General features: G+C 42.5%; 1 protein-coding gene across 3 annotated transcripts in view; it reads right to left on the bottom strand.

The window, feature by feature from the left end:
• LOC121279069 (protein NDRG1-like) overlaps positions 1 to 16,499 on the bottom strand; it is a 93,575-nt gene that overhangs the window by 22,430 nt on the left and 54,646 nt on the right. For all 3 annotated transcript variants that reach the window (XM_041189955.1, XM_041189954.1, XM_041189956.1), the window contains 3 exons: positions 13,205 to 13,267; positions 11,324 to 11,384; positions 9,959 to 10,045 (listed from right to left, as the gene is read on the bottom strand). In XM_041189955.1, coding sequence (XP_041045889.1) covers positions 9,959 to 10,045; positions 11,324 to 11,384; positions 13,205 to 13,267 — 211 coding nt within the window. The remainder of the gene's footprint in view (positions 1 to 9,958; positions 10,046 to 11,323; positions 11,385 to 13,204; positions 13,268 to 16,499) is intronic.

Below are 16,499 nucleotides of genomic sequence, written 5' to 3' on the forward strand. Positions count from 1 at the left end.
ATGGATTTTGATAGGAAGAACCTGTTTCTACTGCAAGTATCAGTAACCAAAGCACAGGTTTAAGTTAGATTTAAAAGTAACAGGCAAAATAAAAAATCAAAGGGGAGACGAGAAGACTTTAAAAATATAAAATGCAGCTAGTTGTTAAGACCTGCAATACGCTGCCTGAAAAAGGTGATGAAAGCAGAAAATGGCAGGACCATGGAAGCTGAACTTATCAAAACGCTCTATCAAAGAATCTGCACAGGCATAATCCAAATCAGGCCTCTAACTAATATTGAAGTCTGGGCCCGAGTTTCATATTTACAGCAGACGCTCCAGAGAGCAATTTAACTGTGTGGAGGCAGTGGGATCAGACAGGAAGTGACTAACTTCCCCACCTGAAAGAAAGTGAGCAGAAGGTAAGAGTTGAAATCAGAGCCAGAAGCCATGTTTTCTCAATAGGAATGCTGACCAGCCTGATGGGCATTTTTATCCAACATAATCTGTTGGACAAACTCTGGTTTTCAGTACAGTAGTTATGCAGTTGGCTATGATTATACAACGAAGTTCAAAAAAGTTATCTATGCTGTCCAACTCCAATAATATTGACTGGAATGGTAAGCAAGCAAGCACAAACTCAGCAGTTGATCACTGGGTGCAGCTAGTCAGCGTGAGCGCTCGGAAATTTGAAAGAAGGAATTTTAAGAGTTAATCACAAGTTCATCTTGCTCATTACCCAGTTTTTCCATTTTGGATACTGGTGAGGGCAATGCCAAATTCATGGCATCACAGAGGCGAGAAGAATGGAAGAGCAATAGTGCAGGGGGATTTAACAGGGAAAGTGGTGGCATAGCGGTATGGTCACTGGATGTGTAATCCAGAGACCCAGGGTAATGCTAGACCCGGATTTGAATCCCACGATGGCAGAATTTGAATTCCACGATGGCAGAATTTGAATTCAATCAATAAAATTCTGGAACTAAACAGTTAATGACAATCATGAAACCATTGCCGATTGTCTTAAAAAAACCCACCCAGTTCACTAATGCCCTTTAAGGGAAGGAATCTGCCGTCCTTACCTGTCCTACATGTGGCTCCAGACCAACAGCGACATGATTTGACTCTTAATGCCCTCTGAAATGGCCTAGTAAATCAGTTGTATCAAACTGCCAGAAAGTCTATAAGGAATGAAACTGGAAGGCCCAGCCGACATGGATTTAGACACTGGAAATGACAACAGCAAACACAGCTCTGTCAACCCTGCAAAGTCCTCCTTACTAATATCTGGGAGTTTGTGCCAAAATTGGGAGAGCTGTCGCACAGGCCAGTCAAGCAACAGCGTTACAATCATCTCACGGAATCATAACTTTACAGACAATGTCCCAAATACCACTGTCACCATCCCTGGGTATGTCCTGGCCTACCTAAAGGACAGGTCCAGCAGAAGTGGCAGCACAGTGATATATAGTCGGGAGGGAACTGTCCCCGGAGTCCTCAACATCGAATCCAGATCTTATGAAGTCTCATGGCATCAGGTCAAACATGGGCAAGGAAACCTCTGCTGAATTCCACATACCATGCCACCCACTCAGCTGATTAATCAGCGCTCCATATGGAATGCCACTTGGAAGAAGCATGAGGGTGACAACAGTGTAGAATGTACTCTGGGGGGGGTCTTTAATGCCCATCATCAAGAGTGGCTCATTGCCTGCTTGGTTAGTAGTGGTGCTGAGTCCTAAAGGACATAGGTTCTGTGGCAGGTGATGAGGGAACAAACAAGAGGGAAAAAACATGCTTGGCTTCATCCTCGCAATCTGCCTGTTGCAGATGCATCTACCCATGATAATATCAGTAGGAATAACCACCACACAGTCCTAGTGGAGACAATGTCTTGTTTTCACATTGACGACACACTCAATTGTGTTGTGTGGCACTACCACCATGCTAAATGATAGATTTTGAACAGATCTAGCAACTCAAGACTGGGCATCCACAAGGCGCTTTGGGCCATCAGCAGCAACAGAATTGTACTCAACCACTTAATCTGTAACCTCATGGCTCGACATAACCCCTGCTCTTCCATTACCTCCAAGTCAGGGGATCAGCCCTGGTTCAATGAAGAATGCAGGCGGGCATGCCAGGAGCAGTACCAGGCACATCTAAAAATTACATGTGAACCTGGTGAAGCTACAACTCAAGTTCTTGTGTGCAAAACACAATAAGCAGCACGCAATAGACAGCTCAGCTAATTCCACAACGAATAGATCAAATCCAAGTCTGCAGTCCTACCATAACCAGTTGTAAACCAACTCACCAGAGGAGTCAGCTCCACAAATATCCCCATCCTCAAATGATGGTGTGGGGGAGGGGGATGGCCAGTGCATCTGAGCACTGGCATCTACCCAGTAATGTGGAAAATTACCCAGGTATATCCTGCACACAAAAAGCAGGCCAATTACCATCCCATCAGTCTACTCTCCATCATCAGTGAAGTGATGAAGGGGTCATCAACAGTACTATCAAGCAATATTTGCTTAGCAATAGCTTGCTCACTGACACTCAGCTGGGTTCTGCCAGGGTCACTCAGTTGATGAACTCATTACGGCCTTGGTTCAAACAAGGACAAAATAGCTGAACTCCCAAGGTGAGGCGAGAGTGATTGCCCTTGACATTAAGGCAGCATTTGAATGAGTGTGGCATCAACGAGCCGTAGCAAAACTGGAATCAATGGGAATCAGAAAAAACTCTGCCGGTTGCAGTCATACCTTGCACAAAGGAAGATGTTTGTGGTTCTTTAAGGTCAATCATCTCAGTCCCAGGACATCATCACTGTAGAAGTTCCTCAGGGAATTGTCCCAAGCCCAACCATTTGCAGCTGCATCATCAATGACCTCCCTTCCATAAGATCAGAAGTGGGGATGTTCCCTGATGATTGCACAATGTTTAGTACTATTCACAACAACTCAGATAGTGAAGCAGTCAATGTCCAAACGCCACAAGACCTGGACAATATCCAGGCTTGGGCTGACAAGTGGCAAGTAATATTCATGCCACACCAGTGCCAGGCAATGACCATCCAACAAGAGAATCTAACCATCACCCCATGATATTCAAAGGCATTACCCATTGCCCACTAACATCCTGGGGGTTACCACTGACAGAAACTGAACTGAACTAACCATATAAATACTGTGGCTACAAGAGCAGGTCAGAGGCTAGGAATCCTGCAATGAATTACTCACCGACTGTCTAATATCTACAAGGCACAAGTCAGGAGTGTGATGGAATACTGTCCATTTGCCTGGATGAGTGCAGCTCCAATAATATTCAAGAAGCTTGATACCATCCAGGACACAAAGCAGCCAGCTTGATTGGCACCCCATCCACAAACATTCACTCCCTCCACCAACAGAGGCAGCAGCATGTACCACCTACAAGGTGCCACTGCAGGAACTCAAAAAGGCTCCTTAGACAGCACCTTCCAAGCCCATGACTACTAACATCTAGAAGGACAAGGGCAGCAGATGCATGGGAACACCACCACCTACAAGTTCCCCTCCAAGCCACTCACCATCCTGACTTGGGAATATATTGCCATTCCTCGACTGTCACTGGGTCAAAATCCTGGAACACTCTCCCTAACAGCACTGTGGGTGTACCTACACCACATGGAGTACAGCAGTTCAAGAAGGTAGCTCGCTATCACCTTCAAGGGCAATTAGGGATGGGCAATAAATGCTGGCCTAGCCAGCGACATCCACATCCCATGAATAAATGAAAAGTTCGGGGAACAGGCAGGCGTTTCTGCAGCCATAGATGCAACTCCGGGATGGTAGTTTGTCTATCTGGGTCAAGAATGTCACTGAGTAGCTGCAGGATATTCTTATGGGGGAAGGTAAACAACCAAAGATCATTGTCCACATCAGTACAAAAGAAAGGAGAAAGCGGGATGAGGTCCTGGAAGCAGAATTGAGAGAGACAGGAAAGAGATTAAAGAGCAAGACTTCAAAAACAGTAATCTCAGGATTACTCCCAGTGCTACATGCTGGTGACTACAAAAGTAGAAAGTTAGAGCAAATCAAATGGAGGAGCGGGGTGGGGCGGGGGGTGGTTGCTGTTGCTTTAGATTTCTGAAGCACTGGGACCAGTTCTGGGGCTGGTGGGACCTGTATATGGGTTACACCTTAAGCAGAACTGGGGTCAATATCCCTTGCTGAGCGATTCGATAGTACTGTTAGAGATGGGAACCAGATATGAATTCAGATAGGAAAGAAACAAAGCTGATAATGGTAGGAAGAAAAGTAGTAAGTGGAATTGGAAGGCAGTGGAAACAAAAGCCAGCAACAAATATAGTAAAAATACTGAAAAGTTTAAAAAAAGGCAAAACTAAAGGCACTCTGTGAATGCACATAGCACTCACGAGGTAGATGAATTGACAGCATAAATAGAAGCGAAGGAGTATATTTTAATTTCCATTAGGGCAACTGTTGCACAGTGACCGAGGCTGGAACTGAATGTTCAAGGGCATTCAACATTTGGGAAGGATAGGCCAAAAAAAAGGTGGGTTAGCAGTGTTAATAAAGGGTCGGATCAGTACATTAGTGAGAAAGGCCCTTAGATCATAAGATCGAGGTGCAGAATCAGTTTGGGTGGAGCTAAGAAACAGCAAAGGGCAGCAAAAATTGGTGGGAGTTATTTATAGGTCACCAACAATAGGGTGCAATATAAATTAGGAAGTTAGAAGTGCAAGGGTAATACAGTAATCATGGGCGACTTCAATCTCCATATTGACTTGGTAAACCTAAATTAACACTAACACTGTGGAGGACAAATTCCTGGAATGTATAGACTAGACGGTTTCCAGGATAGTTTGCTGAGGATCCAGCTAGGCAACAGGCTATTTTAGATCTAGTATTGTGCAATGAGAAAGGGCTAATTAATAATCTTGCCATAAGGGAGTCTTTGTGAAAGAAAGTAAAATTCTATCATATTATGGTCACTAAGTTTGAAAGTGATGTAGCTCAATCTGAAACTAGGAGCTTAAATCTAAAGAAAGGAAACTATGAAGATATGAGGGGCAAGTTGGCTGTGGTAGATTGGGAAAATTACATTAAAAAGGTATGACTGTAGACAGGCAATCACTAGCATTTAAAGAATTAAAATATGATTTACAACAAACATACACTCCTTTGAGGCGCAAATACCCAAACAGGAAAAAAGTGATCCAGCTATGGCTAACAAGGAGAAGCTAAAGACTGTACTAAATCAAAGAGGCTTATAAAGTTGACAAAAAAAGTAGGGAGCCGGAGGATTGGGAGCTTTTTAAAATTCAACAAAAAGAGGATCAAGAAACTGATACAGAAAGAAAGCAAGAAAGTTGATAAATTCCTTGGATCTGATTATCTACAACCCAGTGTTGAAAGAGGTGGTTGTAGAGAATAGTCTTCTTCCAAAATTCTGTAGGTTCTAGAATGGTTCCTGCAGATTAGAATGTAGCAAATGTAACCCCACTGTTTAAGAAAGCAAGGAGAAAAAGGGGGCGGGGGGAACCTACAGATCTGTTAACCTGACATCATGGTAAAGGTAAAGGATGTGATAACTGAATACTTAGAAAATAATGGTAGGATTGGGCAGAGTCAACATGGATTTATGAAATCATCTTTGACAAACTTGGGAGCTTTTTGAGGATATAACTAGCAGAATAGATGAGGGAGAAACAGTGAATGTGGTGTATCTGGAATTTTAAAGGGCTTTCGATACAAGGTCCCACACAAGAGGTCAGTAAACAAAATTAGAGCGAATGGGATTGGGGATAATATACAGGCATGGATTGAGAATTTGTTAATGGGCAGAAAACAGGGAGTAGGAATAAACAGGTTATCCTCAGGTTAGCACGCTATGACTCATAAGGTACCACAAGGCTCAGTGCTTGTGCCCCAGCTATTCACAATCCATGTCAATGATTTGGACGTGGGGACCAAATGTAATATTCCCAAGTTTGCTGATGCCGCAAAACTAGGTAGGAGTGCAAGATGTGAGGAGAATGCAGAGGCTACAAGGGGATTTAGATAGGCTAAGTGAGTGGGCAAGAACACGGCAGATGGAATATAAAGTGAAAAAATGTGAAGTTATCCACTTTGGTAGGAAAACCAGAAATGCAGAGTGTTTCTTAAATGGTAAGCGACTGGTCCCTTTGGGCATCAACACTTCCCAGTCAGTCCTTGTTCACGAGTCCTGAAAGCTAGCATGCAGATAAGGCAAGCAATTAGGAAGCCAAATGGTATGCTGGCCTTTAATACAAGAGGATTTGAGTAAAGATGTTGTACTGGAATTGTATAGAGCCTTGGTGAGACTGCACCTTAAGTATTACGCATAGCATTGGGTGAGGAAACCAAAGAAGGATATACTTGCCACAGAGGGAGTGCAGCACAAGTGCAAACCAGACTAATTCCTGGCAGGATTGTCTGAAGAGGAGGAGAGATTGGAGGAGATTGGGCATGTATTTTCTAAAGAATCAGAGGTGATCTTATTGAAATATACAAAATTCTTCCAGGGATTGACAGGAAGAATTTTTCCCCTGAATGGCAAGGGTAGGTGGTCTAGAACTACAGGACATAGCCTCAGAACATGACTGAGATGGGCAGGAATTTCTTCACTCACAGGATGGCAAATCTTTGGAATTCTCTACTCTAGGGGGCTCTGGAGGCTGAGTCATTCTGTATGCTCAAGACAGAGGTTGATAGGTTTCTAAAATAAAGACATCAAGGGATATGGGGATAATGCAAAAAAATGGCATTGAGGTAGATGGTCTAAATGACTGAAGGAGTAGCTAGAGGGGTCAAATTGCCTCCTTTTGCTCCTATTTTCTTATGTTTCTAGATGCAGTCTTAGCTCCCAAGTCACTGGAGCAGAAATTGCACATTAGGCAAAGCTCAAAATGAAATACCTGTTCACAAGTAGCTACTTTTAAAATCAGGAATTTTAGAACCTAACATAGTAACAAGGGAAAAGTGAAATACACTAATTGTTTCTGTGCTGTTACTATTATTTCATTAATGTGAAGCTGTCTTACAAGGTCTACCTGAAGTGAAGATAGCTTTTAAATTCACTATGGGTCTGAAAGCAGTTGAGCTTATGCTATACAAAGATGAAATACTGGAAGTGGTACAAAAAAGAGCAGATTCAGGCAGTGAGAAGTTCTTTGCTCTAGCGCTGCTGGAGGCAGCTAGAGGCCAAACACTGCTTGTTTGGGGTATGATGCACTGCCAGCCAATGAGAAAAAGGGCAGACTTATGATTTATAAAGAGGGCACTCCCGCATGTGCCCTCCAGCAGCACTAGAGCAATGAATTTCTCACTCTCTGCTCATTTTTGTACCACTTCCAGGATCTCATATTGTATAGCATCAGTTCAACTGCTTTCAGGCAGTGGATTTGAAAGCTTTTCTTCACAATTCAGGTAGACCTAATAAGAAGGGTTCACATTAATTAAATAATAGTAACTGCACAGATACAATTAAGTGTCTTTCAGTTGTCCCTTGTTATTCCATGGATCCCCAACGAGTTCCTCATCAGAGTCTTCTGCAGCAAAACCCATCTGGAATTTGACCCTCGGGTGAGTTGATAAACGAACTATGTTTTCCCCCTGGCTGCACTGCAGCCCATTAGTGCACATGATTCACCATGTGCTGACCCAAACTCTTATACTTCACTCCAAGGTATGTGGAATACCAGTATCTATGCTGGTGGTTATGAGTGTCATATCAAGTGTCAGGGCCTCTTCATTAATGCTGCAATGTTGCTCTCTCTTCCTCCTTGGGAAGAAATGAGGGTTAGCCAGGGGTCACTGTTTAAAAATAAGGGGTCATCCATTTAAAACAGATGAGGTGAAATATTCTGAGGGTCGTGAGTCTTTGAATTATCATTAGGTAAATGAGGTGGGAGTATCATGTTTGTGTTGGAAGCAGTTTAGAGAAGGTTTACCAGGCCAATACCTGGAATGGCCAATTTGTCTTATGAAGAAAACTTGAACAGGCTAGGCTTGTATCTGCTGGAGTTTACAAGAGTAAGGGGCGACTTGATTGAAACATAAGGTCCTGAGGGATCTTGACAGGGTGGATATGGAGAGGATGTTTCCTCTTGTGGGCAAATCGAGAGCCAGGGGGTTACTGTTTAAAAATAAGGGGTCATCCATTTAAAACAGATGAGGTGAAATATTCTGACGGTCATGAGTCTTTGGAAATCTCTTCCTGAAAAGATGGTAGACGCAGTCTTTGAATATTTTTAAGGCAGAGATTGATACATTCTTGGTAAGCAAGGGGGTGATAGGTTATCAGGGGTACGTATGACATAGATTGAGGTTACTAACAGATCAGCCATAATCTTATTGAATGATGAAGCAGACTGAAGGGGCCAAGTGGCCTACTCCTGTTCATAGGATTTCTAACAGAGGGGTAAATCTTTAGCCTCGAAAGTGTAAATATGCAAGCAGTGTATTGGCATCTACTTGCCTGCCTGATGAGCCTCCCTCAGGAGCTAATGCATGGGTCATCTTCAATAAAAGTTAATACAAATAGCCAAAACATGTGAACACACAAATTGGAGCAGGAACAGGCCACTGGGCCCATCAAGCCTGCTCCGCCATTTCAATAAGAACATAAGTGATCTGATTGTAACCTCTCATCTACCCTCAATAATCTTTCACCCCCTTGTTAATCAAGAATCTATCTAGCTCTGTCCTCAAAAGGCAGTCAAAGCAGAGTTCCAAAGGCTTATGACCCTCAAAATTTCTCCTCATTCCTTATTTTTAAAACCGTGACCTTAGTTCTAGATTCTTCCACAAGAGGAAGCATCCTCTTCACGTCCACCCTGTCAAGACCCCACAGGGTCTTATGTTTCAATCAAGTCAGCTCTTACTCTTCTAAACTCCAGTGGATACAAGCCCAACCTGTCCACATAGGGCAACCTGCCCATTCCTGGTATTAGCCTAATAAGCCTTCTCTGAACTGTTTCTAACGCATTTACATCCTTCCTTAAATAAGGAGACCAATACTGTACACAGTACTCCAGGTATGGTGTTACCAGTGCTCTGTACAACTGAAGCATATCCTCCCTACTTTTGTATACAATTCCCCTTGAAATAAATAACATTTTATTAGCTTTCCTGATTACTTCCTGTACCTGCATACTAGCCTTTTGTGATTCATGCACTAGGACACCCAGATCCCTCTGCATCTCAGAGTTCAGCAATCTCTCACCATTTAGAGATGTATTCTTTATTACAAACCCTCACCCCTTCAAAAAGTACAAAATTGTCAACAGGATTTACACACTACTTGGACCCAACAATGTATAGTCTTTCTGGGGTGGGAGAACACCAAGTAATTTAGATTCTATTCCTAGGAGTCTACATAACTCCCCAGTACCATGCAAAGGGAAGATACTAATCCCAATAACCCTGATTCAAGCACCACAAGAATCAATTAAAACTAGGTGACTACTAGCACAACACGTGTATAGTTCTTTCTGAACCGACCTACCCCAATCCTTAGAAGGCTACTAAACAATATAAAAACAAAAACAGAATTATCTGGAAAAACTCAGCAGGTCCGGCAGCATCGGCGGAGAAGAAAAGAGTCGACGTTTCGAGTCCTCATGACCCTTCTACAGAACTATACGATATAGACAATTACACTAAAAATACTTACACGAATGTGTTTTAAAAATTGTCATACAAACAAAACTTGCAACTACATGAAAACCAGGGCATAACATTTGTGTGTTAATTGTCCAAGGGTAGAATTCTTCCAAGTGTACTGTTACCAATATGATCAAAATAAACCTGGTGTTAACACTAATTTCATTATAATATTTGTGATAATGCAACAATTCAGTAGAAGCAGCTTTGTCAAGCAGTTAGAATTTATTGCTGGATCACTTGATGTCTTAATTAATTGAACGTCTCTAGCATTGCATTACCTTGGTTGCTGCCCAGTCCATCCATCCTTCAGCGCAGCAATTAATATTAATGAGACATAGCCCCTCAACAAGATCAGGAAAAGTTAACTGAAGAGAAAAAAGTGTAAGTGTTCAAAATATTTATTTGTAGTATACTCATTTCAGTTTGGCAAAGGCAAATATAAAATTATGGGCCAGAGTTTCAATCAAGGAGACAGGTATTGGGAGTCAGCAATTTTCCTGACCCTACCATCCGAGGCGGCTGCCCAGCTTTTGTCAGGAAGGTGGCACAGACTGGAGACAGGCCCGTCTGTAGGCAAGCCTGAGACAGCAATGGAGACAGGCAGATGGATGGTGAGGCAGGCAGGTTAAAAGCCCACCTCTGTTTGCAACTGGACCAATCACACTTTGTCAGGCCCTCCCACCCTCAACCACCACACTCCACCTCCCCCCATCCAACCCCTCCCTGCCCTTTCATCCAGTATGCACTACGAATGTAACAAATGAGTCATATAATAATAGCAATTTTTTGAAAAAAAGCCATTCAACATTTCCTTTAAAAACTATTACCTCTTAATTTTGTCCAAATAGACAGAAGCATTTAAAATCCTCTTCAAAAGATCTGGCAACTGCATCAACAAAAGCAGGTTGAGGCAGATGGCCAGACATCAGTTTAGAGATGTTCTCATTATGAATGCTTGACTGAGCTCGAAGAATGGCTAATGGACTCAGCTCAGCAGGGGTCTGATTACTTCGCTCCAAAGGCAGAGCTAGCTTTGTGAGATTGACATCTTTATTACGTTGTAATATGACCTCTCTCTTTTGAAGGGTTGAAGGGAGTTTTTTCAACGTTTGTGTGTTGTGTTTATTTGGACAAGATTAAGAGGTGTGAAATGGATGGAAGGTTTCTTCAATTGGACTTTCGCTGCCTGTGATTGATTGACAGCATTATGAGAAGGCAAGAGGGTCAACGTTTTTCTAAAGAAAGCACTGAATGCCTACTTTTTCTTTGTTTCCCGACAACACTAGAGTTCCCTTGTGCTTCATGACTCAGGGTACCATGAAGAACACCTAACAAAAGCAGGCCTAAACTGCAAGGAGTTTATGTCCACCTCCACAATAAAACAGGCAAGGGTTCACCTTTTAACCTGTGGCAAAAAGAATTCTTGGAAATGGGAATTCTGGAATTGGGTCCTGCCCGTCATTTTATTTTCTAAAGAGGTCCCCTGACTTGGCCCAACTCCACGAAAACTCAGACTTATGAGTTTACTCATGCATGAATTTATAAGATACACTGCTTGTGGATGAGGCTTTCTACTGGCAGCAAAGACCCATAAAGTTATTTCTAGAGCATTAAAGTGGACAAAAAAGTATCACCAGACTTACAGCAAATTTAGTCAGGATATATGCGCCAGCTCCAACGCCTATTCCAATAATGCTCTTTATACTGAAAGACAAAATTATGCCATTTTATCCATCTGTACCAAAGCAGATGAGATGCAACAATCATACAATTTGGGAACAAAAAGGTCTAAAATACTCATGTTGGCCTATACAGACTCACCTTGAAAAGTATGTTAGATCAATCACCAAGTATGATTACTTACACGGATACCTTCTAGTATTAGGAAAAATATACTGAAACTTTAATAGTATTCAAACTTTGATACAGATGTTGAGAGACTAAGCCACAAGTAACATATTTTGCTTTATAAAGACAGAGTAAAAATATTCCTCCGAAAAGCAGCTGTTCTGTTCGGTGGGTGATGGAATGGTTCAGTGCTTACATAGTCTCATTCAATACTGAACCTATTGACAAGTTGCGCCCAAGCTTCATTTCTGGTCTGAGAATTGGCTGCTCTCCTGTGCAGCAGTTAAGAGTGTTACAATGGATTACAATGGTGCTGGACTTGGGGGGGAAAAAGTAGAGTGGTGAAGAATGGAGGGGTGGAGAAAAAAAAATTTCAGCTAGTGTCCCTAGCCCAACTCTTACGAAGTGACCTCCACCCAAGCATGCACTCTTGTGAATATTATGCAAGAACAGAATAGGATTGGGCTCAGCTGAAGTTGGTACCTTTAGGAGTGAAAGGAAAATTGGGGAAACAAAAAGTAACTTGAACATATATATCTTAGCACCTAGATCTCATTTTTCTCCCCCAGATCTGTCAGGTTTGTCATCAAGAATGCATATAAACAAGATCAAGTACTACTGTTTGAGAAAACAGGCTATTTAGCAATCACAATTACTGCTGAAGAAAAAAGACATGTTTAAGTTTTCTGTCTTGCACTAATCAGGACACTCAAGAATAACAATAGAAGGGGAAAACAACAAATTATACTGTACGTGAAGAGTGCATAGCCATGGAGGATGCACCACTGATGGTGACTGACAGTTAATTGCCAAGCATTGTTTGAAATTGCTCGACCCTGATGACTGATTAAAGCATTGCCCTGAGGAATGAGGCAGCGAATGGCTATCACTTTTGTTTAGTTGAAACAGGCGCAATGTACGCACATGTTCTGTCTGCAAAGAGCAGGGCCCTGTGTATTAATATAAATATGTTGTCCAATCATGGAATCACATCTAATATTGAACACTGGGTTTTGAATTTTGCCGGCAGAGGCTGGGTGGGTGGCCCATTGCGAACAGCGGCTGGGAGTTGTTTGATATGATCCGCCAGTCTTTGTGACATACTGCTTACATGCCTAGCATCACACTAGCACTGAAATGCATATAGCATATTACTCATTTGTGAGATGAGGCAGAATGTCTTTTTGGCTTGATGACAGCATCCTGTTAGTGCCAAATACCACTTGTGTTGCTAATACATAGTGGCAGCGTGAAACAGCTAGCTTCATTCGATGCTCAAATTTTTGAGATACCTTGCCCTTCTAGGGTAATCAGGGGTAGACTGGGCACTTTTCAAGGCCAAAAGTGATGGCCTGAGGCCCATTCTTGAGTTTGCTGAATATATGGAGCGAAATGATCTGATCAGGATATATATAGGCCATATATATTGTTGGTTTCGCCTTATATTGGAATTCTTGCTTGGCATTGGCATTCATGATGAGTGCAAGATAAAAAGCTTAGACGACATGTCTCTTTTTTCAGTAATACTCAAGTTCTGTATTACCAAATAGCTAATCACAATTAAACAAAATGCTGAAAACTGCAGCACATTAAACAGGTTTAAAACCTTGGTTTAAAGCCTTGCTAAATTGATTATTGATGTTTGTAACATAAAAATTGTAGACTTTTAACCTTACCCAAAGTGCTTCAAAATAGCTGGAAGCATCTCAGACATTTGGTCCATTGATGGGTACTGGTGGCTACAAATCAGATACAAAAAGTTAATAACTATTTTCTTCAAAGTCATTTCAAAACTATGCTACTTGATTATCTAATAAACACCACTTGTGCAGAATAACTGATTTCCTGTGTTATAGAAATATAACTTGCATTTAAAAAAAAATTCTAATTCCTAGAACTACAACATAAAAGGAAACACCTGATCAAGAACAGTTAAATAGCTCTGATGTAAATGCAAATCAAACAAGCCTGGGTTAATTACAGTTAAAAAGTAACCATTGTTTATTTAATAAGGTAGAGTCGGAAATGAGAAAAAAAACTTAAATAATGGATGAGCCATCTTTGATCTTGTGGTGGAGCCAGAATGTCAACAATTATTGCAGTAAGGGATTTAAATTATTCATGTAGTTCCCAGATCAAGGCAGCTGAAAGCACCTTTGTAAACAAGGGGTTTCATAGTGGAAACAGATGTCTGGAAAGAGGGCTGTTAGCTCCAACGATGAATTATTCATGTGTGTCAAAAATCAAAGGGTTGTTTTGAAGACAAAAAAGATAATTATTTTGTATTTCTGTTTGGAACATCCCAAAAATATGCCACGTTGCTATGGGAATAAGCCAGGCAAGGATGTGCTTTTGTTTTGGGTGTATCTATGCGTGTTTGCTCACAGAAGCAGTCAGTAGGCAGCTGTGGGATCAGATTGGGAAAAAAAGCAGGCTGTGTCTGTCCAAAGCCAAGACAAGGGGCATAGAGGCTGTTAGGGTGTTCCGTTCCTGATTTTTAAAAAATCACTTAAAAAATAGGAGCGAGGCCCGTGCTTGAGTGAAGGAGTCCACACTTGTGATATCTTAGTTATGGAGGGTTTCTTAGTCAAATGCTAATAGAAGGATCCCCATGAAACAGTGTAACTTGGAGAGCAGCGGAAATACTGAGGGAGAATTAAAGTGAATTCCAAAGAACCATGACATGTCTCCCAAAAGAAGTGAATGAACCTTCAGGATTCTGGTTAGGTATAAGGGAACTCTTGCAGGGGATGGGGAGGGAAGAAGCAAAAAGAACTGGATTTATAACAGAAGTAGTTACAAAGTGGTGTTGTTAGTTATAAAAATATAGAAAATACATACACTAAATTTTTTGTATAGAAAAAGTGAAATCTTGTAGTTCTTTCATTCCAATTCATCACTGGCTGTTTGAATTTCACTTCAAAATGTTTATGGTCTACAAGGGGATTGTAACACTACTTAAATCCATATTAAATCAGTAATTTCATAAGGATTAAAGAACAATATGCCACATTGGAGGTACAAAAGCATGACTGAGAACAGTTTGGACTCATCACTGCAAATCAGTGCCCTTCCCCATTTGTCTGGGCAGGTGACTTAAATGACAGTACACACAGTGATGTGAAAAAATATTTCACCCTATGGAACTGTAGTCTAGAAAAACAGCTATATGTAGCTTTCAGAGTGGAATATTTTCTTAAATATTACATAAAACTTCTGAACTGGAAGTGCATTCCTTAGCCTACAGATGTGTCTTAGTACAATTTGGTCACAATAGACATAACAGTTCAAACAACTCGGTTGAACTGATCTGAGCAATAGCCAAAATTAATGCCCAAATTATGAGACAAGAGTATGCTAGTTGCTGAAAACAAGAGCAGTTTTTGGAAAAAATCTTTCCACTCAAACAATCTGCTGAAGTCAACATGTATTGCATCACTTCACCAATGACTTAACTAAAATACAACTAAGAGACCAAGAAGGCCTCAGGGCTGAATAAAGCGATTGCAGCAGTAATGCAGTAGAAGCAGCGTCCATAGCCTGGACTGGGAAAAAATATCAACCAGTACTCCTACATGTGAAATGCAATTCTTCCAATAATTTTGGATTGTTAATTGTTTTGTGTATTTAATTGTGAATTATGGGTATTGACTGGGGATTCACATGTTCTCTTAGGGCAGAACTTTCCGGTTGGCATGCAGGGGCAAGCCCCGCATGCACGCGCATCAATTGACGTGCAGTGATGTTGGGCAAGCGTCCCCACGTCGTCATGCGCCATCACTATTTCATTGGGTGGGCACGTGATGCTCTGCGATATATGCCCGCCATGAATTAATGGGCGACTTAAGGCCCTTGAGGCGCCAATCGACTATGATTTTTCAGCGCCCATGCAATCATCGGGTCGGCGCACAGACGCCAACGGGCAGGCAGGCATTTTATAAACCTCATCCACGAGCATATAAGAGGGTTCAGTGGGGTCGCAAGTGTGCTCGGTCAAATATTGATGTTTCAAAGTTACTGATACTTGCCTGTGAGATCTGCAATACTTCAAAAAACACATACCAGCTGCTTGGTCTGGACTCAACCTTCAGGTCGGCACTCTGCAGTGAGGAAATTTTTGGGTCAGCATGGTTCAGGAAGCCTTCCCTTAGCCTGGGAATGGGACCTGAACTCTCCACTGGAAGCACCTCCGAGGATGGAAGGGGGGCTTAGGAGGGGGAGGAGGCCAGGAGTGAACATACAGCCTCCAGGGGAACCACTGGGAGGAGAGGCACAGGCAGAATGGGTGCAGGGCTAAGAGGTAGTCCAAGGTAGGAGGGGCCACAGAAGACACCGCTATCCTGCTGCCAGGGTACACAGCAACAAAGCAGGTACCTCAATACGTCTGAGGTGCAGTACCAAAGGAGGCTCCATATCTCAAGGGAGACGGTCAACTATATGTCAGATAATAGGGCCTGAGATCTCCACTAACTGTGGGTGGGCACCCCATACCAGTGGCTCTAAAGGTCACAGCTGCCCTCAACTTCTGTGCTTCTGACTCCTTCCAGGGGTCAGTGGGTGACCTTTGCGGTGTCTCCGAATCAGCTGTCCACGCTTATGTTAAGCGGGTTACAGACGCTCTGTTCAGGTGTGCACTGACCTTCATCCTCTACTGTTGGGGCCAGGCAAGCCAGTCACAGCGAGCCAGAGGCTTCGCGACCATTACTGGCTTCCCCCATGTCCAGGGTGCAATAAACTGCAAACGTGTGGCCATCAAGGCGCCAGGTGAGCTCAGTGGCTTCGTCAACAGGAAGGGCTTCCACTCCATGAACATGCAGATAGTGTGTGATTACAGGATGTAGATTTTTCAATCTGTGTAAGGTACCCAGGCAGCTCCCACGACGCCTACGTCCTCAGACATTCCCAGGTGCCGGGCCTCTTCAGTGCTCCAGCCCGGCTCGATGGATGGCTGCTGGGTGACAAGGGCTATCC

This window comes from Carcharodon carcharias, chromosome 6 (genome assembly GCF_017639515.1).
Source record: "Carcharodon carcharias isolate sCarCar2 chromosome 6, sCarCar2.pri, whole genome shotgun sequence".
Classification (NCBI taxonomy): Eukaryota; Metazoa; Chordata; class Chondrichthyes; order Lamniformes; family Lamnidae; genus Carcharodon; species Carcharodon carcharias.